Consider the following 27,980-nt stretch of genomic DNA (forward strand, 5'->3'; position numbering starts at 1 on the left):
TGGGGCTGCCGGTGAAGTTGGACTCTGGTTTCTGCCCAAGGTGAGCGACTGCAGGCAGCTACGCAGCAGGAAGCCAGTCCCACGCCTTTCCCCACCAGCACCACCCCATGGGAGCAGAACCAGGATCCAGGAGCAACAGAAATGCAGGACAGGGACCTTCACTCTCCCATTCCCTGCCCTGCCCAGCCTGCAATATTCTGTGTTTGCAGAGCCCTGCTTCAAACAGAAATATGTTATATATATTTTTGCTCTGTGCTTTCAGGCCTTTGATCCCTTCAATTTATTTGTTCTTGTCTTTGTGGGCTTAACAGTCAAAAGTGTATGATAATTCATTGCTTGTTAATCCAATTTGGCTCTATTTAGATATTCCAGTTTAACATCAAATATAATATAAACTAATGTCCAGAAGAAACAGAAATGAGATCCATGTGTATGAACCAGCTCTGAACCTTGGCCAGTGAGGGCTGGCTTCTTTCTTTACTAATTTATTCTCTCTCTGACTTCACTGAGCTGGTCTTTGTGGCTGAGCCCCTCCCCACAGCCAGGGACACAGCAGGGCAAGGGGCTCTGCACCCCTAGAAGCTCTCTTCCATGGGAGAGCAGGGACAGCCAGCCACTGGCACAGCCCCGGGACGCCTCTCCTAGGAATTCTGGGGAGCTCAGGGGACCATGAACTGGGTCCCCCCAGGTCTGGGGCAGTCTTGGGGGGCAGCAGCTCCCTGGGGAGCCCAGCCCACTCACAGCACCCAGCTCTCTATACCAACTGCTCCTGTTTATCAGTCAAGCATGGCACAGACCAAAGCCTGCAGCCCAGCAGTGCCAGGGAGAGACCTGCCTGGCCACAGCTAGCCCAGCTCCAGAGACCTTGCCGGGACTTGCTTCAGCTCAGGATCCAGCCCCCAGTGCAAGGCAGCCTGCCAAGCAGTAAGATTTAGCACACCCTTACGGGCCAGCAGCATTTCCAGACAGGCACACTTGAAAGAAGAATCCCTTTTTTATCTGCAGTGGACTCTCAATCACGCTCCCTCCTGCCGCCCAGCTCGGCCCTTCCTGGCACTGTTATTTACGCAAACTTCAATGCCGTCGCCACTGCTGCTGCTGTCTCAGCAGAGGAGATGCTGCAGCTCTTTGGGGTACTCCAGCGGGGACAGAGGATGGCGACAGCTGTCCGGGGAGCACAGCGGGGACGTGTCACCAACCTGACATCTCCAAGCCCCCAGCTCACTGCGAGCAGGAGCCCACAGCCAGCGCAGCAAGCTGACTGGCACTGGAGGGGTTTTATAAATCAGGAGCGAGCCCAGCACCCCTGGGGTCCCAGCAGGTTCTGAGTGAGAGCTGATCTGGGATGCCTCAAGGGGAGTCCTCCCTCTGGGCAGTTTTTAGCCCTGTTTTGGCTCTCAGCGTGCACTCAGCCTGTGCCGGGCCCCTGGGGTTGAGGCTCTGCATTTCCCCGCTCCCAGCCCCCTGGTGAGCACCAGTGCAGCTTGGGCAGCCCCACAGCTGCTGCCTGCCTTCCTCCACCTCCCACCACTGCTGTTCAAGGGCCGCTCACTGGGGCCATTCCCCCCCTAGATGGGGTCAGTTCCTACCTGGGAGATGAGCCCATGGTGCTGGCACAGCTCCGGCACTGGGTCCCTGGTGCAGGCAGTGGGCACAGCTCAGGGATGCTGTAATAGCCCACTGCCTCTTCGGGCATGGGCATCTGTGTACAGCAGCAGCACTACTCCCCAGACAGGTTGCCAACCCTCAACCAAGCCCCAGCCTCCCCTCCACAGCCTGGCTTTATCTCCTTTTACCCACCTGCCAAACAAATCACTAACGAGGGTGCAACCTGGCACCTGGTTGGCTGCAGACCATCGCCCTGGGGTTCCCCTGCCAACACACACCTGTGCTGGAGCTGACCCCAGGCAGTCGGCCAGACCCAGCTGCATCGCTGGAGCCTTTACCGTGGGGTTACAGTGGTGGGGGGCCCATCCAGGTGTGGCTAACCCCAGCTGTCCCCTGCTCCCTGTGTGCCCCAGCCATGCGGGATGATGCTCGGGTGTGCAACTCAAGAGTCTTCCCGGCGCAGGGAAGGGGCTTCCCATGTCGATGCTCTTGTTCCAGTTCCACCTTGGTGTCACCCTGGCTGGGCCACTGAATGAGCAGAGCTGATTAGGGGAGGGCATTTACCCCTGCTAGCCACAGAGTGCTCAGACACTCTATGCATAAGAGCAGTCCACGAACAGACCGTTAATTCAGAGGCGGCGGACGCTCCTCGCCATCTCCCCCCAGCCTCCAAAGTGCCCTCCTGAGAACCTAGGGAAAATAAGTCTTTTCTACTGTGTCTCAGTGGAGGAGAAGTGTGTGTTGGAGGTTCTTCCTACCCACACTTAGCCCTCTCGGAGCTGTTTCCCCCGAAGGTGAGGGGGTGGTGGTGCGGAGGACTGGCACCGTGCCCGGTTTGGTGGGGGCAAGGAGAGGGGCTCTGCCATGGCCAGAGCCGCGACAGGGCTCAGAGCCTGCCTGCCCCACCGGGTCACCCATGGGGACAGTGATGACCCCTCCTCAGGGCCAGGAAAGCTCTGCCTGAGGCTTGCAGCCTCTCAGGTGCCAAAGCGGATCAGCTGTGGGAGAAGCGGATGGGAAAAGGACTGGGGTGGCACCCAGGGGACCACACGGGCGCCCAGCCGTGCGCTGGCTTCTGCAGGACCAGCACCTGGAGCCCGTCAAAGCTAACCCACTTAGGCATATTTAACCAAACACTTACTTTCCATTTTATTCAATAATTGCTTTAATACTAAAATGCATTAGATGCTCAAAGCAGAGAAAAGAAAAAATCACATTTAGGTGGAAAACAAAGTTCTCATCAGATGAAAAAAACCCAATGTGGCAGGTACACCATTTTGAAACAGAATCATAATAATTTAATAAAGCTGCTTCATCATCTTCATAAAATAGACAAAATGGTGATTCTTTTTTTTTTCCTTTTTCCGTTTTGTTGTTTACAATGATTCAATCACTGTGAAAATGTACATAACATACATATCAGCATATACAACAATTTATTCTTCATATACTCAGCAACGGAGACACCATGACGAGACGTACCGCGCTCAGTCCCGCGGCAGCCCTGCCCGCTGCCGCTGAGCAGCGATGGTGCCGCCGCCGGCTCTTCCCGCAACGGGAAGGTGCTGGTGTTCCGGTGCGAGGGCCGCGGCTCGTACCTGCCGCCCTGCAAGGCTGCGAGGAGGCGCGTGCTGCTGAAAACCAGTTTGCATTAGATGTGTTCGAAGATTACATCCCAGCTTAGGTCAGCTGAACATCAGCTGATGCCGATAAAGGATCCGTCTCAGCAGTGCTCGCAGTGGGGTCGGCTGGGCTTCTCCCCGACGGGGACCGCAACTCACAGGTTGGATCAGAGATTACCCATAGCTGCGAAAGCAGCTGTAGCAACAAGATCATCAATTTTCCCCAATGACAGACAAATGTGTTTCCATTCATAATTAGATTTTTTTTTTCCCCCAAGAATAGTTTCAACATATTCATCAGACAGTGTGTTCTTTACAAAAGCAACTTGTTTCCTATTTGGAAAAAAAAAAAAAAAAGGAATTCACTTCTGCACAACGTGTGATCCACAGGCCACCTCCAGCTTCACAACGAACAGGGAACGGCAACAACGTCAGCAGGACGGTGCTCGGGGGGTATTTCTCCAGCCGTCAGTCGTCCCCCCCAGCCCTCCGTCATCCCTCCCGGTGCAGCCCTGCAGCCTCGAGGGTGGGAAAGGCCAGGGGCTCCCCAGGGAGCAGGGAAGGGTCCCTGGGCCAGCATAGGGTGGGTTCAGCCCCCTGTCCCCCAGCCCTGGGGCTTTTCCAGGTGGGGTCCTCCTCATGCTCGTGGGAGAATCATAGGTGGTTGCTGCTCTACTGGATAAACAGGATAAACAGGGGAGCAGAGCAAGTTTGCCTGAAGAAAATTAACAGATCCCAGCTATTTTTCCTAAACCAAATCTGAGGACAGGTTTAAGTTATTAAAAAGCACAATAATTACATCTGGAACCCCCCCACACCCAACCCCCCTCCCTGCAGCCTTGAACATTTTTGCATGACCAGTTCCAATGCAATAGGAAAAAAACCAAGAGAGACTGCGATTTGCCCAGGAGCCCTGAACTCATCTCAAGTGACACAGAGGGACAGTGACAGGAGTAGCAAAATATTCAGGAGAGGGACGAGGCGGCAGATCCGGGGCCGCTCTCCGGCTCTCCCCTCGGCCCCGCAGAGCGAGGACATGCCAGGGAAGGGCCCCTCACTCAGCATCCCTGGCTGCAGCCCGGGTCAGCCCAGAAAACTGGTGTTTAAACGATTTTCTTGGAGGCATAAGGGTTTACTGACCTCTTTAATGCCCCCTTTTAATACAGAATTATTTCACATTCCTCCTCGGCTGTGCTTTTATTCAGAGTGGCAAGGAATGTTTCCTCTGGGTAAATTAGAGAAATGTTTCTTGTTTTTTTTTCTTTCTTCCTTTTCAGTTAGCATCTATTTTTCATCCAAAACACTGGGCTGGTGGTGGCAGCTCCTCAGGCAGAGGGCAATGCTCAGCAGAAATTAACGGCTGGCACTTTTCGGGCAGCTGGGGATGATGATGGGGCACCCAGGGACCAGGGGAACCTGTGCTCCCCATCTCTGCGATGGGCAATGGGGGGAGCCGTGTCCCATCCTGCTGGAGGTGGGGGGTGGACAATGGGGTGACGTGGGGCTGTGTCCCTGTAAAGCCAAGAGGATCTGACAGACAGGGCATCGCAGGCTCTTGTCACTCAGCAAACACATACGAGAAGCTTCCCCCCCAAAAAACACCCAGAGCTGACAAAAACAGGTAACGTCAGAATGAACCCAGCCTAACAGTTACAGAAAATCCAGTTACTCCAGCAGCCCCAAGCCAGCCCCTTTCTTCTTTGCTTGTGTTATAATAAAACACGCATTTGTGGAAAAAAAACAGAAATAAATGACAGCAGTAACAGTACACAGGCAGGAAACACTGCAGGAACAGAAATAACATATCCCTGAAAAATGGGCTCAAACTCCAGAACAGAGGGGAAAATCCCCAGTTCGCTTTCCAGAGGGATGCAGGACAGCACATTAACGCGTGGGATGGGAGCTGAATGAGGTAGTCATCAACACCAGCAAGGGAAGTGTCACAAATTTCATTAGACAACCGTTTTTTGTCAGTTCTTTCCCAATTCCTGGCCCTAGTGAGTGACAGGGGGAACAGACTGACTGTGGACCTGTCTTGGACCGGCTACAGCTTCAGGCAGGATCAATTTGCCCCGAAGCCTGGCTGGAGCTTAATTTTATTTTGAGGATAATAATGACTGGAGCTTGTTTTCTTGTTGACATTTTTAATTTAAATAAATCAAAGTAACAAATATTTTATCATGATATGTAGACCTAGAAAGACTATTTCTCTAGAAACCACTAATTTCAACTTGCTGGTACAGCAAACATTGGCAAGAGCTATATATTTTCCCTTCCATAATCAATTTTAAATTCTAGGAAACATTATTTAGGGTAGGAAAATCTGGTGAAGGGTTAATAATAATACTACTACTACTATGCTAACTGAAATCCTCCTACCTTACTCATACCTCACTGAGGAATTATCACTGCAAGAGAGCAGAGAGCTGTGAAACCCCTTCCCTCTCTCCCTTCTACAAAATGGCTATTAAAGTAGCTCAATTTTTAAATCAATTTTATATGAGTAAATTTGTACCCACACAAAAAAGTCCTTAATTATGAGAAAAAATAATGAATTTCTTTCATTTTTTCTCCATTAAGAAGGCACATTAATTGAATTAGTAGCGTTGTTACATATCACCTGTCTGCCCCTAAATTAACATCACTATTGCTCATTCCATACTTATTTATGATGCAGGGATAGAAAGAAATCAGAACAGTCTAAAATCCATGCCATGATGACATACAAGCACACACATACTTGGCATAATCATGGTTGGGAAATGCTGACTTGGAAGTGTGTGTCTAATTGAGAAGGTAATTTAGATCTCTTAAATAATTCCATCACTTTGACTTGGAAATGATTGGAGATGGGGGATATCTAAATCTGGGAACTGGAAAAAAAACAACCAACCAACTTTTGGAAAAACTTTCCATGCATTGCCTTGAAATTATGCAAAAGAAAAGGATAAGGGGAAAAGTTCGGCACAGTGCATCCAACAATTGCAATCCAGGCAGAATTTTCCCCAAAACGCCTTCCTGTAATGCCCTGTCACTGCCCTGAAAGAGCCAGGGGAGGCTGCAGGCGATGGTGGGGGCTGGAAGAAGCGCTTGCTCCACCGGGTCTGAAAACTGCAGGTTCCCCAAAGTTTAAGTAAGATGGTTGTGATTTTTTTTTTTTTAAGCTTGAAAGCCTTTTGCCATCACTAGACATACAGTAATTTGCAATATCAAATACAATAATAGTACAGATAAGCATGTGACAGCAAAAGGATTCATAAATGCAGGGGTGCCCATAGCAAAACAGCAACATCTTCAAGTACAACCAACCTTGCATTGGGCGAATATTAAAACTCACCCGACTGTTGTTTTGAACAGTCGCACACAAGAAATGGCCGCTATTTTGTCTAGACTACAAAACCACCAGGGTGATTACTGAAGATGTCCGAATAAGGAATTTGCCATTCAATTCTTTCCAGGAATGGAAGTTTATCTTCATTTTGATCTATAAAAATATATAAACCCCGAGGAGGGGATACCGAGCGCTCCTGAGGACCAGGGGGGTCTCGCCTCTCCCCCCGCCACCCACCACCTCCCGGCAAAAGCAAAACACCCGCTACTTTGCTCCGGCTGCACACCCCTGCTGCCTGTTGAGACAAGTGGGATTGTCACATTAACGATAGCTTCATTTATAAACAATACATTTAGGGAAAGCTTTTAAATACAGCAATCTGTGAACCATTGGTAAGCGATAAAAACAATCTGCGCTGGGAGTCGTGCGGTCCCTCATCCTCCTCCTCCTCCTCCTCTCGCCAGGTGCCGCTCAGAGGACGATGTCTTTTAGTCTCCGGGCGCCGGGCGAGTCCTTTTCCCGGCGTTCTTGCAGGAGCGGGTTGCCCTCCTGCCCGCCGCTCTCGCTGTCCGCCCCCCGGGGCTCTGCCTCCGTTGGCCGGGAAGGGCCACTGTTCCCAAAAGGCTCCCGTTCCCGGTTGCCGGCACAGTGCCCGGCACTGTATGGTGCCGCCGGCTTGCCGGACAAAGGGCTCTTCAGGTGGAGGGGCGAGGTGACGGGGCTGACGGCCTCGCAGCCGTTGCCCGCCTCGCGGACGGCGCCGCTCACCTTGGGGCTGCAGGCGGCCGGGTCCACCGTTCTTTTGCCTTTGGGGTTGGCGAGCCGCTCGTCGGCGAGGGGCTCGCCGCCCTCCTTGCCGAAGGTGGCGAAGGTCCTTTTTGTGCTGCAGTCTGCGTAAGGCTCCGTGTCCACCGCCGTCGCCTCGATGGAGAGGGCGATGACATTCCTCCCGTGCTCGGGGGACTTGGCGCGGCTGGGGACAGCGCCGCGGGGCATCCAGCACCTGTCCGAGTGGCCCAGGATGCGGCACTCCTCCCTGCAATGAAATCCTTCGCTCTGATCTGTGTGGAGAAAACACAAGGGCCAGTGAAGGGGGGAGCCCCGCCGGGGGTGCCTGCTGCCCCCCAGCCCACACGGGGCGGGGGACCCCCCGCCGAGCCAGGCGCTGCCCATCACTCCCACCCAAACAGCGGTTATCCTACCCCAAACAGCAATCATTTTTAAGGCAAGGCTTGGAAGAGGGATTTTTACTGCCATTTCTCTGCTGCTCTAAAGCCTGGAGTTCAATTTCCAACAGGTTGTGTGTCATCTGCCACCGCCAGACCTGGAACCTGGGGAAAGGAGCTACGGCTGCGGATCCACCACCCTGGGTCTGCCCCAGGTGTCAGCCGCTCACAGTCAGCAGTTTCTGGGTTTAGTAACCAGTACTAAAAGCCACCAGGCTTGGTTTGACACAACATTTAAGCTTGACTTTTTGCAGAGGGGAGAAGGGAGTGGAGGGAAGAGGGTGGTTTCTTTTTTTTTTGGGGTGTATACGTGTGTTTTAACTTTTCGCTTAATCCCCACTGACCTCCCACACAACAGAGGCTTTATAAATCTCCAAAACTGCCCACTCCACTGAAGATTAAATGTGTCATTCCCAGCGCTGGGGCTTTATTCATATGAGAGCAATAAAGATCCTTTCTCTCAACTTGGGGCTGTCCCAACACCACTTTACAGGGCTGAAATATGGAGTGGTGGTTTAACCCTTTCCAAGGACCTTCCATGCCCAGATCTGAGCTCCCCCAGGCAGGTGCAAACCCTCGTGCCTGGTGCTAGCGTGCATCCCCACGCTGCCAGCCGCCACCAAGGGACTGCACGGCCTCTCCCCCGCACTGTGAACAAACAAACAGGGGCCCAGGGAAGCAGCCAGGCTCAGCCAAGTGCAAAGCTGGAAATCAAATCCGGGAGTCTCAACACCCCCAGCCTTTGCTGAGCATCCTACCGTGCCTCCTGCTGAACACTACAGGCTCCCAGCTGCTTTTCAGTCTCAGCTTATGACTTTTCCTTCATTTGATAAGAACTGGTAATTGCAGCTAGCCCTCACAAGCACAATCTTACCCTATGCAAAGACACAGCTCCTTCCTATCGTAACCTATATACACACAAAGCAGCATTAAAGCAGTAATGCCATTACCTATACAAGACTGCGCTCGGTCGGTGCCAGTTTGATGGATTGAAGCCTGCAAAGGTGCAGACTCAGCCTGGGTTTGCTTCCCGTCCATCTGCAAACCGTTCATTTTGATGCTTTGTACATCTGTGTGCATAACCTCCGCTCCTCAGACACATTGGTATTTCCACCACATTCGAGCACTAGGGCGGCTGATAAAAATTCTCAGCACATAGCACAATGCACCAAAATATGAGCAGCTTAACACTTACAGAGAATAAACGAGTAAAAGGCAGACCTCAAAAAAAAAAAAAAAAAAAAACAAGAAGGATTTTTTTTTAAAGGAGAAGAAGCCAATTAATTGAAAAATCTATGGGTAAAACATTGGCTTTTTCTCTACATCACAGCAGCTAGCTGGTGGTGCGGAGCGCGGCGCCGGGTAGCTGTGTAGGAGGTCTGGGTTTCGGCAGCCACCTTTACAGCAGTTTGAGAGAAGGATGCTCTAAGCCTTACATGCAGAATAACCTGCACTGAGATCTAAAAGCCCATGCTCTTATACTTTGATTCTGTTACTTTCAAGTACTTGAACAAAATAAAAAAAAAAAAGAAAAATTGCCCAGAAAGTGTTGCTGTCTGCCTATTTATCCACAGCTTAACTTCAAAAGGGTGCTACAGGCATACAAAGTTGTGTAGTCTGGCTGTGATAGCAGAGGACTTGGTGATGGCTGGAGGGGCTACAGAAATATCTTGGGTTCCCATCTCTGATGAGACACTGATTTATTTTGCTGTGTGACCTTGGGCACGTTGCTGGAGCACACATCACTTCAGTCTCTCCACAGACGTGAAATGCCAGATCCGGGCACACACTTGGCTGGCTGGTCCAGCACAGGAGGGCACGGGGGGAGCTGCTGCTCCTCACCTTCCCTGCCCAGCATCACAGCTCAGCCCCAAATCCACGGGACTACCACAGCCAAGGCAAACCGCACTCCGGACAGAGCACAGGCAGGTTTGTCTTGCCTTGACCCATTTATTCCAAGTTGGCACATCTTACAGTTAAAAACAGATTGAAGACTTCACTGATTACTGCACTGCAAGTGGATATTCCTCAAACCCTAGAAAGGGACCCATGCTTTAAGAGCAGTTTTATTAAAGACCACTGGCGTGGTGCCTATCTGCTGGGGAGATGATCGGCTTTGGACACCAAGATGTTTGTCTGCAAGTCGCACCAGCGGCAGCTGAAATGCAGGCAAGAGAAGAGATGAAAAGCATTACATTAAACTATACTGTTTCAATCTTTTATTTTATGAAGGGAATGTAACAAGTACAAAAAACGCTGTGCTGACAGGCAGAGGGGCAGGAGTCACCATCCATTCACAGACCTGAAAACAACAGGTAGCTCCACAAGACATTCTGCCTTCCTGCTCCTGTCCCCACCACATGACTCAGCTTTGGTCTGCAGAGACCATGTCCCACAGCCAGAAACCATCCTGTTCTCGGGGGCAACACGTGTCCAGGCTGCCCAGACCAGCCCCGACCTGGCAGCAGACCCAGAGACCAGCACAGAGCCCTGAGCAGCAGCCGCCCCTCCATGGCAGAATGAGGACCTTCAGCTACCCACTCATCACTGTCTTAACCCTGTAGTTGATATAAAATACTATTTTCATGCCACAAGCATGCCCTGTTGATACACATGAACACCATGCCACTCCTAGGTCCAAAGACAGCAAGCTCAGAGGGGTCTGGGCTCCTCCAGTGGGCTGGACCCAGGGCTGTCACCTCGCATCCTACTCCTGCGCAGGAGGAGCTGCTGCCCCAAAGCAGAGGCAGGCACGGAGCCGCCAGGCACCGCTCCTGGCGCTGCCCTTTGCAGCTACGTCTGACTCACCCAGCCTTAACGGCACCCAGGACAGTCATTCACATTCACGGGCTCTTTATTGTACTGTTCTGTCTTGTTTTTTACCACTTTAACAATCGGAAATAGGACAACAGGAAATTCTTTTACAGCCCTAGACCTGCCCTAGTCAATATGACTGTTACTGTCTGCACTAAAAAATGTTCTTAATGCAAGGAGCAAAGCCCAGGTAATAACCACCACACTACGCATGACATGACGAGTGGCAGACAGCCAAAACAGGCAGCGTCCCACCTCCCTGCCCACCACACCGATGGCAGAGCTTGAGCAAGCTGGCGTGAAACTACTGCCCGACGAGAGGCAAAAGGAGGAGGAAACAACGGAGGGGCAGCACTGGGTGAGCAACACCACAGCTTCAGCACTGCTTTGCACAAGCCATGGAGCAAATGCCTCATCCCACACAGGAGTGCCCGAGGAGCCCGACCGCCCCGCTCGCTGGAGGAGCCCAATGCACTGGGATGGCAAGGAGCCGCCAGCTGGCACAGCCTGGGGAAGGGCAACACCATGGCCCGGGGCTCTGCAAGCACCTGGAGCTGGGCTAGGCTTTCTCACAAGCCAAGCACATCGCGCACACACTGTGGGGAGAATCCTATTGCAAATCTGGCTGTAGGGATACCCGTGTCCCATGCAGGCTGTCCTGAGTGATGCTGAACAGCTCACCTGAACACAGGTGCCATGCACGGGTGATGGCTGTGCAGCCTGGCACATGGCGTGTGCAGGTCCCACAGCAGCAATGTCCATTTTTCAGCCAGTCTGCCTTCACCCAGCACAAATCCAGAATCTCGTTTCACAGAATCACAGAATCATCTAGGTTGGAAAAGACCTTGAAGATCCTCCAGTCCAACCATGAACCTCACACTGACTGTTCTCAACTCCACCAGATCCCTCAGCGCTATGTCAACATGACTCTTAAACCCCTCCAGGGATGGGGACTCCACCACTTCCCTGCGCAGCCCATTCCAACACCTAATAATCTGTTCTGGAAAGAAATGCTTCCTAATATCCAGTCTAAATCTTCCCTGGTGCAACTTGAGGCCATTACCTCTTGTCCTATTGCTTGTTACTTCGTTAAAAAGACTCATCCCCAGCTCTCTGCAACTTCCTTTCAGGTTTCAGAGCACCTTAGGGCAGGGTCGTTTTTAAAATGTTCCCCAGGTACAAAACGTCCTGGCAGACGTTCAAGAGGTAAGAAGTTATCCTGAAGTCAGGCTTAGCAGAAAAAATGTGTCATTGCTACACATAAGCTCTCACATAGCAAATATGAAATAAAATAAAACCAACATCTATCCCTGGAATAAATATGCTCCTCAACAAGTATGGCAAAATCCATGTTGAGCTCCAGATTTCAAACCTGCTCTACTTGCACCTCGGGGGACCAGCAGAAAGGCAACTAATAACGAGCCCCAGCCAGCCCCCTGCGGGGTCTGAGCCAGGCAGTGGGCTGCTGAGAACCAGCGGCTGCAGGAAGACCTGGTGGGAGAGACGACAGCACCCGGGGCTCCTCTGCGGGCAGACACACAGCCCTCATCACTGGTGGGGAGCGGGAGCTGGCAACAACGGCGTGGCGACACAAGAAGGAGGGAGGTGACACGAAACATGGGGATGGCCTGAATTCCTGGGGCCGAGTGCCCTGATGCCTGCCCAGTCGAGACCCTCAGCATTTTCCAATCCCACTGTGAAAGCTCTTGGCCAGAAGAGGAAGGAGACAGGATGGATGCCTGAGAGCTGGAAGCCAAGAGGAGCCCAGGAGAAGCTGGCAGAGGACACGGGGTGGGCACTAGAGCAACAGAGCCTCCAGCTTCCCCCTGCACAGGGCTTTCTCTGGTTTAAAGGAAGGATTTAAAAATGTCCAGGGTGTACAAGTGCTTTCAGTCTGCTATTCAAAGCCTGCATACCTGCGGCAGAGCAACATGAAGCTGGTGTGCAAGGCGCCCATTCAGCTCTCAGAGCAATTGAATTATCTCCAGTGGAATCGCAGCGCTGGCCAAAGAGACAAAGTTAAATCGTAGCAAGGTGCAAGTGCCTGGGAATGTAATATTCCTGATAAATGGCCAGATGACATGTGCTGTTATACAATCTAAGGTGCAATTTGGGCGATGACAATAGTCCCTGGAGTTTCCATTTTCAAACAGCCGCTCAGTTCAATCCAATCCATGTCAGAGCAGCTTTGCCGAGGTGAGTAAGTAGAGCTCATTTGTGCTATTACATGGGGAGCAAGGAAAAGGAGCAGAGGAGTTGCTTGAAAATGAAAAATAAGAAAGAAAAGGCCGTCTGGAAGAATCGCAGCCGGGCTGGGATGTGCACAGGGCAGGGGGTGCACGGGTGAGCATTGTGCTGAGCAGCCCTGGCCCAAAGGCCCCAGCTCCGTGCCAGCCCGGGGCACGTGTGCCCGTACCTGGGCCAGTACCACGGCTACCCTCATGCAGGAGCCTGGCTTTATCTCTGCATTTCGATGTTTCTTCAGCAACCGTATGATTATACTGTAATCACGATGACACTGCTCCTGGGTACAGCAAACAGCACGATCATTAAAAAATTCATTTCAAAATCTTCCTGGAAGCTAATAAATTTTACAGCAGTTTCAATCCTTTCTCATTGCAACAAAGAAAAGCTTAGTTCCAGACAAATTAAAAGTAAATTGATTGCCTTAGGGGAATCTATTCAAATATCACTTTTCCATGTTAGAAATCTCTTCCTGAAACAAGAAGAGGAGAGCCAGGGAAGCCAGCACGGGAATGATGTGGAAAAGCAAATCATTAAATCTCAGTTCATGAAACTAAGGGGGGGAGGGGTGGGGTCGGGTGGGAAATCAAACTTAAAATAAAATGCAAATGTCTCACTGGGGTGCGGGCCTAACATTTGTGATGGAATTTATGAATAATAAATATGAATAAATAGTAAACATGAAGGGATCAAACACTGCTGTTGATGTTTACTCATGGTTAGCCATCTTTCATGGACAATGCGCAACTGCATTATTTAACACTCTTCTTCCAGCTACTTTGGGGTTTATTTTCAACTCCAGAACCTTAATTTTCTCGGGGATGTATGCCACAAGGCGCGAGGCATGTCCCCAAGCCCCCGTGCAGCACCCACTACCCTCGGCACGCCAGCAGAGCCCACCTCCCCTCCACCCCGCCAGGAGCGGCTGTTCCCGGCTCAGGAGCAGCGATCCACCGCATTACACTCCAGATAAAATAATAAGCTCGAGCAAAATACAAACAGTCCCCAGCCATGGCTCATCATTTGCTTGTAAATTAAGACTCTGCACCTCTCCCTTATCTTCTGTAATAGCATAATATCAGGAAACAAGAGGTGGGGAATAGTGTATTATATTTTTGACCTATAGGCTTTTACAGAGCCTTCTTCGCCTTTCCTAATAAGAAATCTCCAGTCTATGCAGAAATGTAATCCTGGCGTGGCTTCCCTTGCACAATGCTCAGAGGATACTAATAACCAGGGACAGTGACAAATGCTCTTTACCACAACGAGGAGCCTTTCTTTTCCTCTCTTTCGCCATTGTTCAGGATTTATGCGAGCTAAAAAATGCCGTATTTTTAATCCTGGATTGTCTGTCCCGACACAGGAGGTCAACAGTGCTTGGACAAAGCAACTGCCTGCAAGGAATTATTTTAACAAAACAAGGGATGTGAATTAGATTAATTTATCAGGCAATTGCTGATAAGGACTCATGGCTGAATGCAGCTCATGGGCAGCGCTTCTATAGTGGTCTAATGGAGAGATGCGACGGGGCTTGTGCTTCCAGCTGCTGCAGACACACACAGCTCCCAGGAAGTGCCAAGGACCCACACTGATTTACACCAGCTGGGGCGTTGGCCCATTCACCTCTTCCTCTGCTCTGTATGACCATTAATAATGCCCTTTCTTCTGCAGAATGGTCCCTGTATCATGAATGAAGACAGACACACCGACAGATCTGGGTTGCCTGGCTAGCTACACACCAGAGGGCTAAGGATAGATTTGATACAAAAGATTTTCTTCAGAAAAATGCCTTCCTGGGCACGCTGAAGCCGTTGGGATGAGAAGGTGGCTTTGGGAAGGAGAGCGATCACGCGAAGCAAGAGGAGCTGGTGTTTGGGCACGCCGTGCACTCCAGCAGAGTCAGACCCAGAAGGGTCTGGGATGCAATTTAATGCTGGCTGCCCCCCTTTATCCCGGGACTGCAGACCAATCCCCACCTCATTCACGAGGCAAAATTAATTCCCTTTCAGAGGGCCAGCAGAACACACCATTTAAACTCCAATTAATCCTTTTCTTAAGTGGTCCGAAGAGCTTGTGCTGGCCCCTGAGCGGTGGGGATTTCACCTCCGAAACTCCACTACTCATGCCTTGATACAGGGTTCATTAGCATCCTAACCGATGTTAGAATGCAGGATCTGGTCCTCGGAGAGGAGAGCACTCTGGGATCCGATAGACCTTTTCCATCTCAAACCATTACAGCTCCGTAATTCATAGGCACAGCTCCCATTAATGCTAATGGCAGTTACTGTGCTGCCTGCACGAGTGCAGAATACAACCCTTTGAGTTCATTACTGGAATTCAATTTCATTAACACTGGATACAGAGGGATTGTCCTAAATACACTCTTTCTTATATTTTTTTCATGTTAATGTAACCATTTGAGTATATTATACCCTGCAGAGATGGAAACATTTCTAGTCTGTTTAAACACATTTCCCACAATTGGGAGCAAAACTTTGTCTCCGTTTATGCCTTTGACACCAGCTGCCTTCCATTTAATGGGACTTTAGTCGCTAAAACAAATTAATCCAAAGGTTGCTTTTCTCCACTATTGTCAAATCCAAAACAGACAAATTCACATATTCTGTCGGGGTAACGTGGGACCAGCCAGGCAGCCACATTCCAACAGCAGCAATAAATCGAATTATTACCCTGTCCCATTCAAAATTAGGCGTTGCTCAGAAAATAGCTACTCGACAATTCTGATAAAAATCCAGCAAAATAGAAATGACAGTTGGGGGAGATAAGAAGCAATTCCCGGCTGCTTGTACCGTGCCAGCTCCTGGCCCAGTGCCTGACGGAGCAGCATCCCTGCCCTCGCTGCAGCCGTACTGACGTACACCCCTCAGGGGGCTCATGGCGAACGTGTTACCATAACCAGCACCTCCCTTGGCCAGGACAAAGCAGAACAACCCATCCTCATCCTCTCCCCGCAGGGAGGCGGAGGGCCAGGGTGCTGGCAGGAGCAGGGATGCAGGCGAGACCCCCGCCTGCCCCCTCCACCCGCATACCCGCCCAACTCAGCTCTCCCTTCCCTACAAGGTTTCTGATGCTTCCACAAAACAAGTGAGAAATAAAGGAGCTGAGGTTATAAACGCTGATACATAATTTACTCCTATTATCAAGATTAAACACATCTTTGCATGCTTAGCATAAAACAACTGCCTTTCCCCAGATTTCTCAAGGACATGCATAAACTTCATTATTATCTAAATAATCAAAAGAGTATTTCAATAGAATATTTAACTGTCTGCCTACTGGAAACTCACAGCCTTAATCTAACACTGATCCTCTGTTGTCCTTCATGTAAATATTGTTGGGACGTCAGCCAAAGCCTAGGGAAGTGAGCTTCATCTTGGTGGATGGGAATCTCTCGTGTCAGATACAGTCAGCCTGACTAATGAGACCTACAGCTTGCCAAAACCTACAGCCTCGCTGTCTGTTCCAGCCATTGAACGCGCTCAGAAACCCAGTGGCACCAGCCCAGCAGTCTACAGATCCCAATCAACTATCAATAGCTTAAGTGTAAGTGATTGTGTATGAAGTACGAGCCAAATGTGTTTCCTTTTTCAGTTTTAGGACCTCCAGTATTGTTATTGCACCAGTAATGCTTGCACGGAATTAATCATAGACGTACCCACAAGGCAAAACATTATGAGAAGCTCTTTGTACTTTCTAAAAGTGCGCAGCTCTGAAGAGTGGAGGAAGCTGGAAGGCTTCCCAGCACGATGGGGCGTTCCCCACTGTCAAGAGATAGCTAGGGAATTTTTCCCTTTTTTTTTTTGTTTTTTTTAAACCAAAAGCATTGGTTGCTGGCCATCTCTCATCATAATATTGACCTCTCACTCCTCTACCCTGAAGCCCAGCATTATCCCCTCCCTGGTACTCTACTTTAACTCTTTTTTGGATGAACATTTTTTTGGATGCTGGTGGATCCTCTCCTCTGAAGCACAAGGATGTCCCACAGAAATTGCACAGGGAACTGGGCTGGCCGTGGGGACAAGTCTGCAAAAGCTGGTCTACATTGTCCAGCACCCAACAGCACCCCCAGTCTGGTCCTGCACCACGACTCACCGTGACACACGAATGTTCCTGTTCCTCTCTGCCCTGGCCATGGAGCTACACGGAGGGCTCAAACAAGGCTCCAGCTCCATGTAAAGAGAGATAATGGTAATGTGAGGGGAACATCAACTGTGGGTTAGACTGGCCCCATGGCCACCAGAAGAGATCATGGCATTGCCAAAGCCTGGGAATCTGGCCCATTTAATTCTGTCAAAACTTTGTTCTGGTAATTAAATTTACCTTCATTAATTAAGAGTGTGATCATAGTGCATAAATATGCATGTAAAATTACTATAAGGTCAAGAGTCAAATCTGAAACCTCATTATAAGCTTAGGGAAACTACATTACCTGCGAGTCACGGATAAGCTCGGTTTCCAGCAATGCAGGTGGGATCCCACCCCATTCCTTCCCATCCTGTCGGCCCCACAACAGTGGGGGCAAGATGGAGAACAAGCCCTCAAGTTTGTCTGCAGCTGTAAACTGAAGAGCCACGGGGAGATGGCTGAGCAAGGGGAATGGAGAATAACCATATTTTCATGATCTGTGTAAGTACTGCAAGGAAAGCAGTCAGTTCCGTGGCTCCAGCCCTCTTGGCCCAGCTGATGCCAAACCACAGGCACCCGGGCACTGCTGCTGAGCCCACGGCGGGGGTCTGAACGCTGCCCTGGGGTCCTGCCACACACCCCCTTGCTGTGGCTCCCACCCAGGGACAGGAGGCTCCTGCTCCCCCAGACAGGCTGCTCCAGCGCTGCTGGGGCACAGTGGACTTCTGGCCCAACCTCTGCCTGCGCAGCCTCTGATGTTTTCTGATTTCTCCGAGGCATGTTTCTGCAGCACTGCCCCGAGGTCAGGCTGGATTGTGTTGGCTCCTGGCCCCGGTTCACAGGGCTGTCAGCTAAATTGCACCACGGCATCGTTACTCCCGGTGATGGTGTGACAGACAGACAGAGCCCAGCTGGATTTTCAAAACCTAAGCACTTTGCAACACTGACAGGCAAGAAAAAAAAAAAAAACCACCAACCCACAACCCTCTTAGTCTGAGCAGGTTTTATCTGGAAAAACCCAAAGCTAGTAAGTATAAGACCCCACAAAGTCACTCCTCCTGAACCACTTTTCTGACCAAACCTTTTAACTGTCACTGGGAAATAAAAGTGCAATAGGTACCAGCCCCAGCCGGCGTTACCTGATTAGTCTAGTCCCTACCGCATCCTTAACGCAGCCTTTCTTCAAAGGGATACAGCAAGGCTGAAATGACTGATGTAATTTGGTGCTTTCAGACAGAGTTAGCACGAGGAGAAGAGTCAAGTTCATTACACTGGAGTTCGCCACAGGGCTGCAGAAGCTGAGAAGATGTGGCTGGTGCTGGGGCTGAGCCACCAGCCAGGTGCCTGCTTCTGCAACAGGAGCATAAGATGCATCATAAGCAAGTAGGTTTGACCCAAACGTGACCCTCTGCTGTGGAGTTAGCCTGATTTTCCCCCCGAGCATAAGAAGGGGCATGCAACGGGAAGGCGGGCAGTGCGGTCCTGCAATAATTCTGCTGGAGCCTCTTTACAGGGATCCACCCTCACTGGCTGCAGCACACAGATGTAATGCTGCCTCTTTGCCACTGCACGCTCGCCTCATTTCTAAAACACTTACACATGCAGCATGCATTAGAATTAAAAAACCATTAAACCTCGGAAAGGAAAAACTTTGACAGGATGCGTAATATACTAAGTATAATTAATTAAATTGGATGAGGCACTGGGGGACGAGAGAAGAGTGGATGGAGACTGTTCTTGGAAAAGGGATGGTAATGCACTAATGTTCAGTGTGTGCCATTAAGTAAGAAACAGCCTTGGAAGAGACGAGGATGAGCGACGGGGGCTTCAAGAGCCGGCACCAGCCAGTTGGGCACCTCGGATGCATAGCAAAGAAGGTGATAGCACGGAATGCGGCCAATTAGAGCTCTAAAAAAATTATAACAAAGGTGGAAACGGCACCCGAGAGATGGAAGAGCAAAAATGGTATGCAGGTTGCTAAATATGCCCTACCAGTGACAGCCTCCTCCAGAGAGCTCCTCTCACCCACCCCACCAGGGCTTGGGGCGATGGACCACCTTCATCACCCAGCACCAGGCTCCTTGGGGCTGGCACAGCCGTCGGAGCAGGTGAGAGGAGATTCATACTGGAAAGCATCTGGCTCTCCATGGGGTTATTCTTTAGTTATTTGTACCCCCGGGCGCAGTTCCCGAGCACGGGTAGCACCCTGCTGCATCCATCCCCCTCAGTGGGTGCAGGCAGCTGCTGAGGTGGGGTGGGAAGCAGCAGCCAAAGCTGGGGCCGGGGAGGGAGCATCAAAGGCAGCCCCAGTTGACACAGCAGGCTCAACATGATGAGACAGCCACAGTCTGGCTGTTCAGCAGGACAAAGTTTTAACAGGCTTAACAACAGCATCAGCACTGATCATTAGGCAATTACAACCGCTGAAAGTTGACAAAGCACCAGGACCAAATGAATTATCTCCCCAAATCCTGCAGGCAGGAGTATGGAAAAGAGAAAAGTCATCATCAACAGCCTCTGATAGCTCACCGAGTGCAGAAGCAGTAACTAAAAACTAAAGTGTTGCTCGTTTACTTGCTGTTTGGAGAGATAAAAGGGAAAGGCCAGGAAATGAGGTCTTCAAAAACACTCTCATCATTTAGGGAGCGGTGGGAGGGAAGGTCCTGGAAACACTGATACAGCCAAGATTGCTCAGCCCCTGGGGATGGCTGATTCAGCGAGGAAGGGACTGTGTCTGCTCGGAAAGGGAAGGCAGATTTTGGCTGGGGGAGTTCACTCCTGAATCATCCCCAGCGTGGTTACTTGCTCAGTTCTGCACATTTCTGCACATTCCTGCATGGCGCCAGCCAAGGGGATGGCCATGAGCTCTTCTCCTTGAGGACGTGCCAAAACCCACTCTTCTGGGGATCTGCAGAGCTTAATCCATGTGGGACCACGGTGACTCCCTGCTCCGCTCCCTTGCAAACCACGGGATGCTCAGCTTTGTCACGCTGTGCTTCTCAAGCACAGCCCTTCACTTTGAGTGACTAGGCACGCTTTTAGGAAAAACATGCAAATGTGATTTAAAGACTCTAAGTGATACAGAATATATCACATCCCTTGGGAACCTGTTCCAGGGGGTAATTATTCTAATTCCTAAAATCATGCATCTCATTTGCAGCTAGAATTTTCCAAGGCAAGCCTCAATCCTCCAGCAGCAGCTCTGCCTTGTTCGCTGAATTAGAGAGATTCTCAGTAGCAGATTTCTTCTCCCTGAGTTAACTTCTGAACACAGGCTTAGATGACCGATATGTCAAGCAAAGTTCAGAGCACGTCCCCCGAGGATGCCATCTCTCTTGGGTCCTATTTCAAGCTCAGTGGTCTCAGCTGAAAGAGTCCTGCTGGATTCAACAGGCTTTGAGTTAGGTCCTAAATCTCCAGACTCATATTTGGAGAATGAAAGCCACTGCCTTCAGCTATACCCAGAAGCTCCTGATGCAGAACAGTCTCCAGAAAGCAAGGGGACAGTTTTGCACTGACAAAGCATCTCCTCTCCACCTGTCTGCCATAGCTCGGTGGTCCCTGCAAGGCACGTCTGCCCAGTGAAAAGCTTGTGTGGATTTTTATAGTGAATTAATTGGACATATCTACCCAATAACAATGGAGGAAGACTGACAAAGCAGAGGTCAGGCGATGAGGGAATTGCAGGCGGAATTGTTCATTTTAATTACTTGTCTTCATTAATGTGAGGTTCCTGGATCATACAGTGATGACTAATGGGTCAAAATATTTGCATGAGTGACTATACTTTCGCAAAAGGACATGTGGCTAACGGGTGGAACAGACACAGAATTTTCTTTGGATTTTACACTGGCGTTTCCACCGCAAGATGAAGTAACTTCCCAGAGCCCAGCAGCATACCAGAAGGGAGCAACCCTAAATGCAAGATAAACATTTTTGAGGCACAAAAGTGCACAGAAAAAGCATGGCTGAAGGTGGAAATAAGTGATGAACGAGGTAAAACATGGGTTATACCTGACCTGTTTGTGTCTCCCTGGCACCTGAATGAGTTGGATACAAGCAGCACGGCTACCTGTTCTCCTGACAGCACCGAAAGGAAACAAAAGTTTGGAACAAGCCAAACACATTCAATTTGCCTGAATAATTTAAGCTGCTGAGTTATCATGCGCTTCATGGACTGTCATTGAGAAAAGCTGTATTGCAGGGGAAAGGTCTGTAAATCAATGCATCTGAGGGACCAAAACTAATCAGAGAGCGGCTGCAAAAGCACCGCCTGTCAGAACAGATGCAGGACATGGAAGTCAACCGGGAAGTGCCGCGAGGCAGCCGGCAGCCCCGTGCTCCCAGGGACAGCTCTCAGCAGCTGTAGGAGATGCAGCGAGGCCCGGCAGAGTGGAGCATCGAGAAGACACGGCTCCTGTTGAAACATGCTGGTGAGCAGTGATGTCAGCAGCACAAATAACTCAGCTGGTAAATGCCAAGAGTGAAAACCAAATGAAGGTGCTGTGTATATATAGTGCCCACCTGAGTGTGCCAGACCCTCCCCAAAGGTATTTATACCCTCCACTAATGCACCTACTACTCACAAAAATACTTCTGGCTCTCTGACCTTTCCTGAATTATTACTATGAACAGTTTTGACTTCAGATTTCTAGCCAAATTCCTCTTCCCAAAAGGGAGATGCCCCTTTATAACTTCTCACTGAGCTGCATCAAATCCAGAAGCACAGTTAGTTGAATTGAGAAGGCTCTCCCTTCCGCAGGGCAAATCCGGAGGCTCCTCGCCTGGCTCAGGAGCGGTTCACCTATTCAACAAGCTGACTGGAGAACGTGCCCGAGCAGACGAGGCAGGACCTTCTGCTGTACTCGCACCAGCTACTCTCCTGCCTCGTCTCTTTAATGTAGCTGACACTTCCAAAGCAGTCAGAGGAAATCAAGTGCCCAACCTATTTTGGTTTGCAAGCAATGCAGACACCCACCTTCCTCGGGCTTCTCGCAAAAATTTCCAACAACACTCTTTGCTCTTTCATTTTTCACATAAACCAGTGTAAGAACAACCACAAAACCTAGTCTCTCCAGCACGCACCCAGCAGAGCAAAGTTTTCACCCTAGAAAGGACCAGAAACTCCTCACCTTTACCCTGCCATCAGCCGCAGGTGCTCAGCACCCCACAGGACGTGGCACCCCCCTGCCTTGCAGCCAGCCCCTCCTTGCTGCAGGGATCCTCCCGTGGCCGTCCCCACACCTCCAGCCGTGTGCCAGGGAAGCTTTGTGGCGTACAGCTCTCAAGTGCTTCCGTAAGATGTAAGGTAGCATCTGTGGTGAAATCTCACCGAATGATCCAAGATAGTTTTCTCCAGCTGGGACTGATTGAATATAGCCTGGGCACCGGATGATGTGGGAAATCAGTCGTAGCAGAGCACAAATTGCATGCATAGAGGTAATTACTGCAGCACAAGGTTGGTAGCACCACTACCCACATGACAGTTTATCTCAGCAATTTTCATTTCCTATTGCTTCAATTCAGAGAGGGGTTTTTTCATCTTTTTTTTTTTTTTTGGTGGTTCAATTTTCTCCTTTTCCTACAGGGACTGACGTTAACTCAGGATTTCTTCAGGATAAAGCTCTGCTTTCACTACAATTACTCATTCCACACATCCAGACATCCTCCTATTTACTACACCCAGACCTTGAGCCCAACCCAGCTCGACCTGACTCCACTTCCTTGCCCCAGGTGTGACTGTCACTGCCCAAAGGTGAAGTGACACAGTGGTGACCGTTGGTCACCCGCTGCAATGTGCTGTCACCCGCAGCTGGCTGCGGATATCAGTAATGAAACACAACATGTGAGTAGCTAATGAAGCTGGTTACAAAGCAAGTCGTTCTCCACACTTGAAAAAGGGTGAAAATACAATAAGGAAAATGGAACAAAAAAAGGGTTTCTGCTGAAAAATAAAAACACTAAGGGAGCTAATGCCAAGAGTGGGGAAGCTGATCATTACTATTAAAGATACTCAGAAAAAATATGGCCACATTATGCTTACTGTGATTACACACATTGTGGCTAGCATATATCTATAATATACTAGCTATAAAGAACTTATTTTCCAAACAGACACAGGGGTTAAATGCAGGATGGAGAGGGAAATCACTGAGCAAAGGAAACACAAACCCAGCCGGAGCCTGGCACAGCCCTGTGCTCCTGCTTCCCAGCCCAGCCCGCCCTGCTGCATACCTGTGTGTCTGCCGTGAGGAAAGGCTGCCAAACTTCTTAATAATTCTGTGACCCATTTAAAAATATCTACTCTCTTACATTCATATATGCTGTATGAGAAATAAAATATAGCGCTTGTGAGTTTTGAGTGGCAGCACTTCCCTTAAGACGGATAAAAGCTGCAAGTTCTCTTTGCTGTTTTGTGCCAATTATTACAGAGTTTTGACTTATATATTATTACATAGATCATTTAGTAAAACAACCTACATACAAACCCAGTGGTATGTCTCCCTTCAGCAGCTATCTGCTGGAACAGGAGCAGTTCAGACACTTACCCATATACACCATATTTCAGAGACAAGTGGGCTCCTTCCTCTGCACCCAGGGGAGATGCAGTCCCCTGCCCTCCAGCTCTCTGCAGTACACAAGCGTAATTAAGAGAAATTTATCTTTATCGCACTTACAAAGTTAACTGCACCACTTTTTTTTTGGGGGGGGGGGAGATAAAAACAGGCACCTAACTTGTACCACCCCCTCCGGAGACGCCGGTCCGGCACTGTACCCGAGTCACCCCTGCGGTGCCGGGTGCATGATTTGATAGAGCAGGAGGGGATTTAACCTGATGGCACCTTCCTGTGCCCAGAAGGCTGCTCCGAACCTCGCCGTGCCGCACACCCCGCGCCCGCAGAGCCGAGGGTCAGCGCGCTGTTTGTGGCGATTATTCCTTTAATAAAGGGCCCTGTATTTTCCAGCGGCTGCAAAATTGATGCAGGTTGCCATGGTAAGCACACACTTTCCCATTTAGTAGAATAATAGACAGCTTTGTATAATTCACTGATTTCAGATGATTTCTCACCCCAAGAGCAAGTCGCTCAAGTTACATAAGTCACCTGTTGTTTAGTCAATCTGGCAATTTTAATTAGAATAAATTTTTATGATTCCTCTTCGCAACACTTAGAGCTGCTCTGCCACCAGAATGCCAAGATGTCTGTAAATTATACGGGCTCCAATCACATCTTTTTTTTCTGTTTTAATTACAGTAACATTGCAGCATTAATCATGTAAGACTCTGTTAAACAAGTAACAGCCATCCTCCATCATAATTAAAAAGAAAGGCCAAGCAAACAGGAGCTTTGGAGTTTACCATATTTCCTCTGAAAATTGTATTTTAACTTAAGAGTTTCACAAACAGTAGTTTTATTTGGCTCTAATTAGTGTTGTGAAGGAAACACCGAAAGGTTAATAAGAGATGGTTAGTTTGTAATGCAAGTTTCCCGGTGCCAGCCCCAGCAGTTCAGTCTGTTTTCAGAGTCATTAACGATGTAGATTGATTACAGGAGGAGATCGGGAAGTGCTGGCTTGCTGCGTTAGCAGAAGGTTTGGTTTTATTCATATACCTTCCCTACTGTTAAATATGATGGCCATTACCTTGACCATTTTGCTAGTCTTAACTGCTGTGAGACAGAAAGTGTTAATGGTTTCCTTAGAGGTTACTGGAAAAGGAAAAAAAAAAAAGGAAAAAAAAAAAGTCCACGTGAGCCTTTTTTTGGCTTGTTTATAAGGGAAAAAGAAGCTGCAAGCTTGACTGAACTGTTTATTTATCTTAGAAATATTTGAAAATCCAAGTATTGTGTAGTGGTTTTGGAAAAGGATGCTTTGGGAGAGCCAGGGTTAGCACCGCCCCGTCCTTCAGCTGAACCCTGACAAAGATCTTCTCCACGAACCTTCTGCTTGGGCTGGAGTTTAGGAGCAGTTAACAAAACCAAGCACAAACAGAAGCTGAAACTCTCTAATCAGAAATATCGCTTCTTCATATCTCCTATATATTGCTCTCCAGTCACCCAGCAAAAATATGGGTAAGCAATAACTAAATTTGACAAAATCTCATTAAAAAGTACAACAAAATACTAGAAATTCTCCAACTTTCTGGGTTGATCATTCATCCATTACAAACCTACACAATGGGGCACAGATCCAAGTTTTAATTCTCCTCTCAAAGTTGCCAAACTGTTCACATCTGGTGAGTGTTTTCTGTGCTTAGATGGAAAGGACTTGAGGTTCTAAAGGTTGTAACTCCTGTGACCCTGGACTGAGTAACTTCAGTGATGGAGTCACTGCAAGAATTATCTTTGATGGAAGGAACCTGAAAATGGAAGAAAGAGTGCCAGGAATGTGGGATATATGATAATGCTTCTTATGCAATCAAAGGAGGTTACACATCTGGTTTTTATTTAGTTCTGCTGTTGCAGGAAGGGACTGGCTTTCATTTATTGCTATGGATATGACTTCAGTGTCACCCCTGCCCCACCATCAGTTTCCAGCAAGGACTTCTTCAAGCTGTGCTCAATGCCACAGAGCTACAAACCTAAGGAAGAAGCAACACGAGGGATCTGTCCGTGCCAGCCAGAGTGTCCGTGCGTGGATTAAACCTCCTCAAGTGACCGCTGCCCTGCTCTGCTGCGACGCAACGCAACACGGCGGTGAGGGCAGCTGAGCCCATCGGTGGGGCAGCCTGACCCACTGCCCAACTCTGCCTGTCCAGACCACCCACCGAAGATGGAGCTAAGCACCACGAACCTGGCAACGATAAGTGTCATCCTGAAGAGAGACTTGTTAATCTGAGTGCTTGACAGCTTTTTTTCCAGTTACATTCACTGGTCTAATAAAAGCTCTTACATCCCCCTGCGAGCCCGGCTGGGCAACATCAGCAGGAGCGGGTGCTTGGGGAGGATGGAGAGAGCATTGTACAAAAAAGCATCACTAACCACCAAGCAGCCATCCACAAACTGACTTAGATGCTCAATATGTAATCATTTAAAAGAATAGGAATCATAAGACAATCAACTCCTCTTTCCAAAGCCCAGCTTACCCACTCGTCATAAAAATCCTTCTCTGGGGTTTCAAAGTACTGTGAGAAGCTGACTGCTCCCTCCAGGCTGGCCACTGCAGGAGCACCACTGAGCTCACTGAGGCTGCTTTACTGAGCGATCCATGCAATAATACAGAAATCAGAAGAGCTGTAATAATTGACATTGCCCTGTAAAGAAAGCTTACAGCGTTTATCCATCTTAAGGGATGTGCTGTCACTCACATATGAATGTTATACTTTATGTCTTGTGCTGCATATATGAATACAAGAAAGTAGGTATTTTTATTAATTTGTAGAAACTTCCAGAGAAATGCAGCTGTATTTCCAGCCTCCAAAGCCCTAGAATATGTCACTTAGGTCTTCACGTACATACAGCTCTAAAGAAAGGCTTTTCTGCAGAGTAAAAGGGAGTTGCAGGTGGAACGACTGCTGGAAATCAGCTTAAAAAATCAACAGTTTCTAATACCTGTGTTTGCCTCCTGTTAATACCATTAGTCATGTTCTCAATTCATGACTGAAATGCACACAGATACTATGGAGATGAGCATAAGAACCAATTGGAATATTCTAGATAAAACCTGATCCCCTAAATGACAATGTATCTGAATAATTTGGGATGCAACCGGCAAGAAAAGTTTCAGTGAATATCATGTGCCCAGCGCTCCTTTACATCCAAGCCTATTCCTATACTGGGCGATAGTATGAAGAAGACTTAACGTAAGCATTTAAATGTAACCCATTTCTATTCAAAGAACCCTTCATCTTGCTGGAGTTTATGAGACTCAGAAACAATTAAACCACCTATGTGAGCAAAGTTACTCAAATGTGGAAATGTATGCAGGATCAGGTCTTTCCAGATGACATTTCACGCCAACCTTTACTGCTGATCTGGCACCAGAAAAATGGAAGTGATGCTTTTAGCAGCAATTCTCTGTAGAGACACATTACTGACATTGCTTAAAAACCCTCTCACTTTGATTTTAAAGCTTTTTCACTATTTTATAGCTGTGGTGACTATTTCTAACACAGGCTTTTTTATGATTTGTGTGTGTTTATTATTTTCGTATTTTCTTTTGGATTCTATTTATATCTTAAACAGCAAATCACTGCTTCATTGCACCAACGATTTTCCTTCTACAACTGATGGCAAAAATAGTGGCCAGCACTGGGAATTAAGATAAGTTTGAAATCTGTTGCTTCTAACATTAAAAACACATATTTGAAATAGTTCCTTTCTGATTTCTATGCTGGCAAGTGCTCCTATGACTTATAGAGTACAAGTATGGCTCTGGCTCAAGGCAAGGTGAAAAAGGTAGCAGAAAACATCTAAGCAGATCTAGGTACCCATATACATTCACACAAAGAAAACACACCAAACCTGCACAAACACTATGTTTGAAAGAGGGCAAAGGGATTTAAAAAAAAAAAAAAAAGTCCCAGAATGAGCAAAACCAAGGGAGGAATAACTACCTGAATCACAAAACAGAGTATCTAGCCTCAAAGATGCTAATTCAGGTCCTGAGGGATCTAATCAACCTCTTTGTTGAAGTAAAGATAAAACTTTTTGACAGCAAATGCTTTCTGATAAAATGGAATTTTCAATTACTCTGCGAAACATCTGGTCCGCGCTGCCATTTCCCAGGAAAAGCACTGCCACACTCTGCAGTGTTGGAAAACATTTCATGCTGAGATTTCCCCACACTGCTGGGAGGAAGGAGTGTCGTGAGCTTCAAACCCCACAGCAAAGCTCCCACGGCTGCTGGCATCACCCACCGCTGTCCACGGAGGCGATGCTGGTGGTGGGTCTCCTGCCCCACACCAACGCGCACTTCACCTCCTTGCTGGAAATCAGGGTTTCTTCCAGTGCTGAATTTTGAGTCAAGGTTACACCAGGACGTGGATAAAAT

At 48.8% G+C, this 27,980-nt stretch overlaps 1 protein-coding gene across 1 annotated transcript in view; it reads right to left on the bottom strand.

The window, feature by feature from the left end:
* Positions 1-2,749: 2,749 nt before the first annotated feature.
* The window catches only part of PCDH19 (protocadherin 19), a 60,562-nt gene continuing 35,331 nt past the window's right edge, over positions 2,750-27,980 (bottom strand). The window contains exon 5 of the mRNA XM_074882836.1: positions 2,750-7,622. Coding sequence (XP_074738937.1) covers positions 7,033-7,622 — 590 coding nt within the window. The 3' untranslated portion in view covers positions 2,750-7,032. The remainder of the gene's footprint in view (positions 7,623-27,980) is intronic.

Source organism: Strix uralensis, chromosome 13, assembly GCF_047716275.1.
Source record: "Strix uralensis isolate ZFMK-TIS-50842 chromosome 13, bStrUra1, whole genome shotgun sequence".
NCBI classification, from domain to species: domain Eukaryota; kingdom Metazoa; phylum Chordata; class Aves; order Strigiformes; family Strigidae; genus Strix; species Strix uralensis.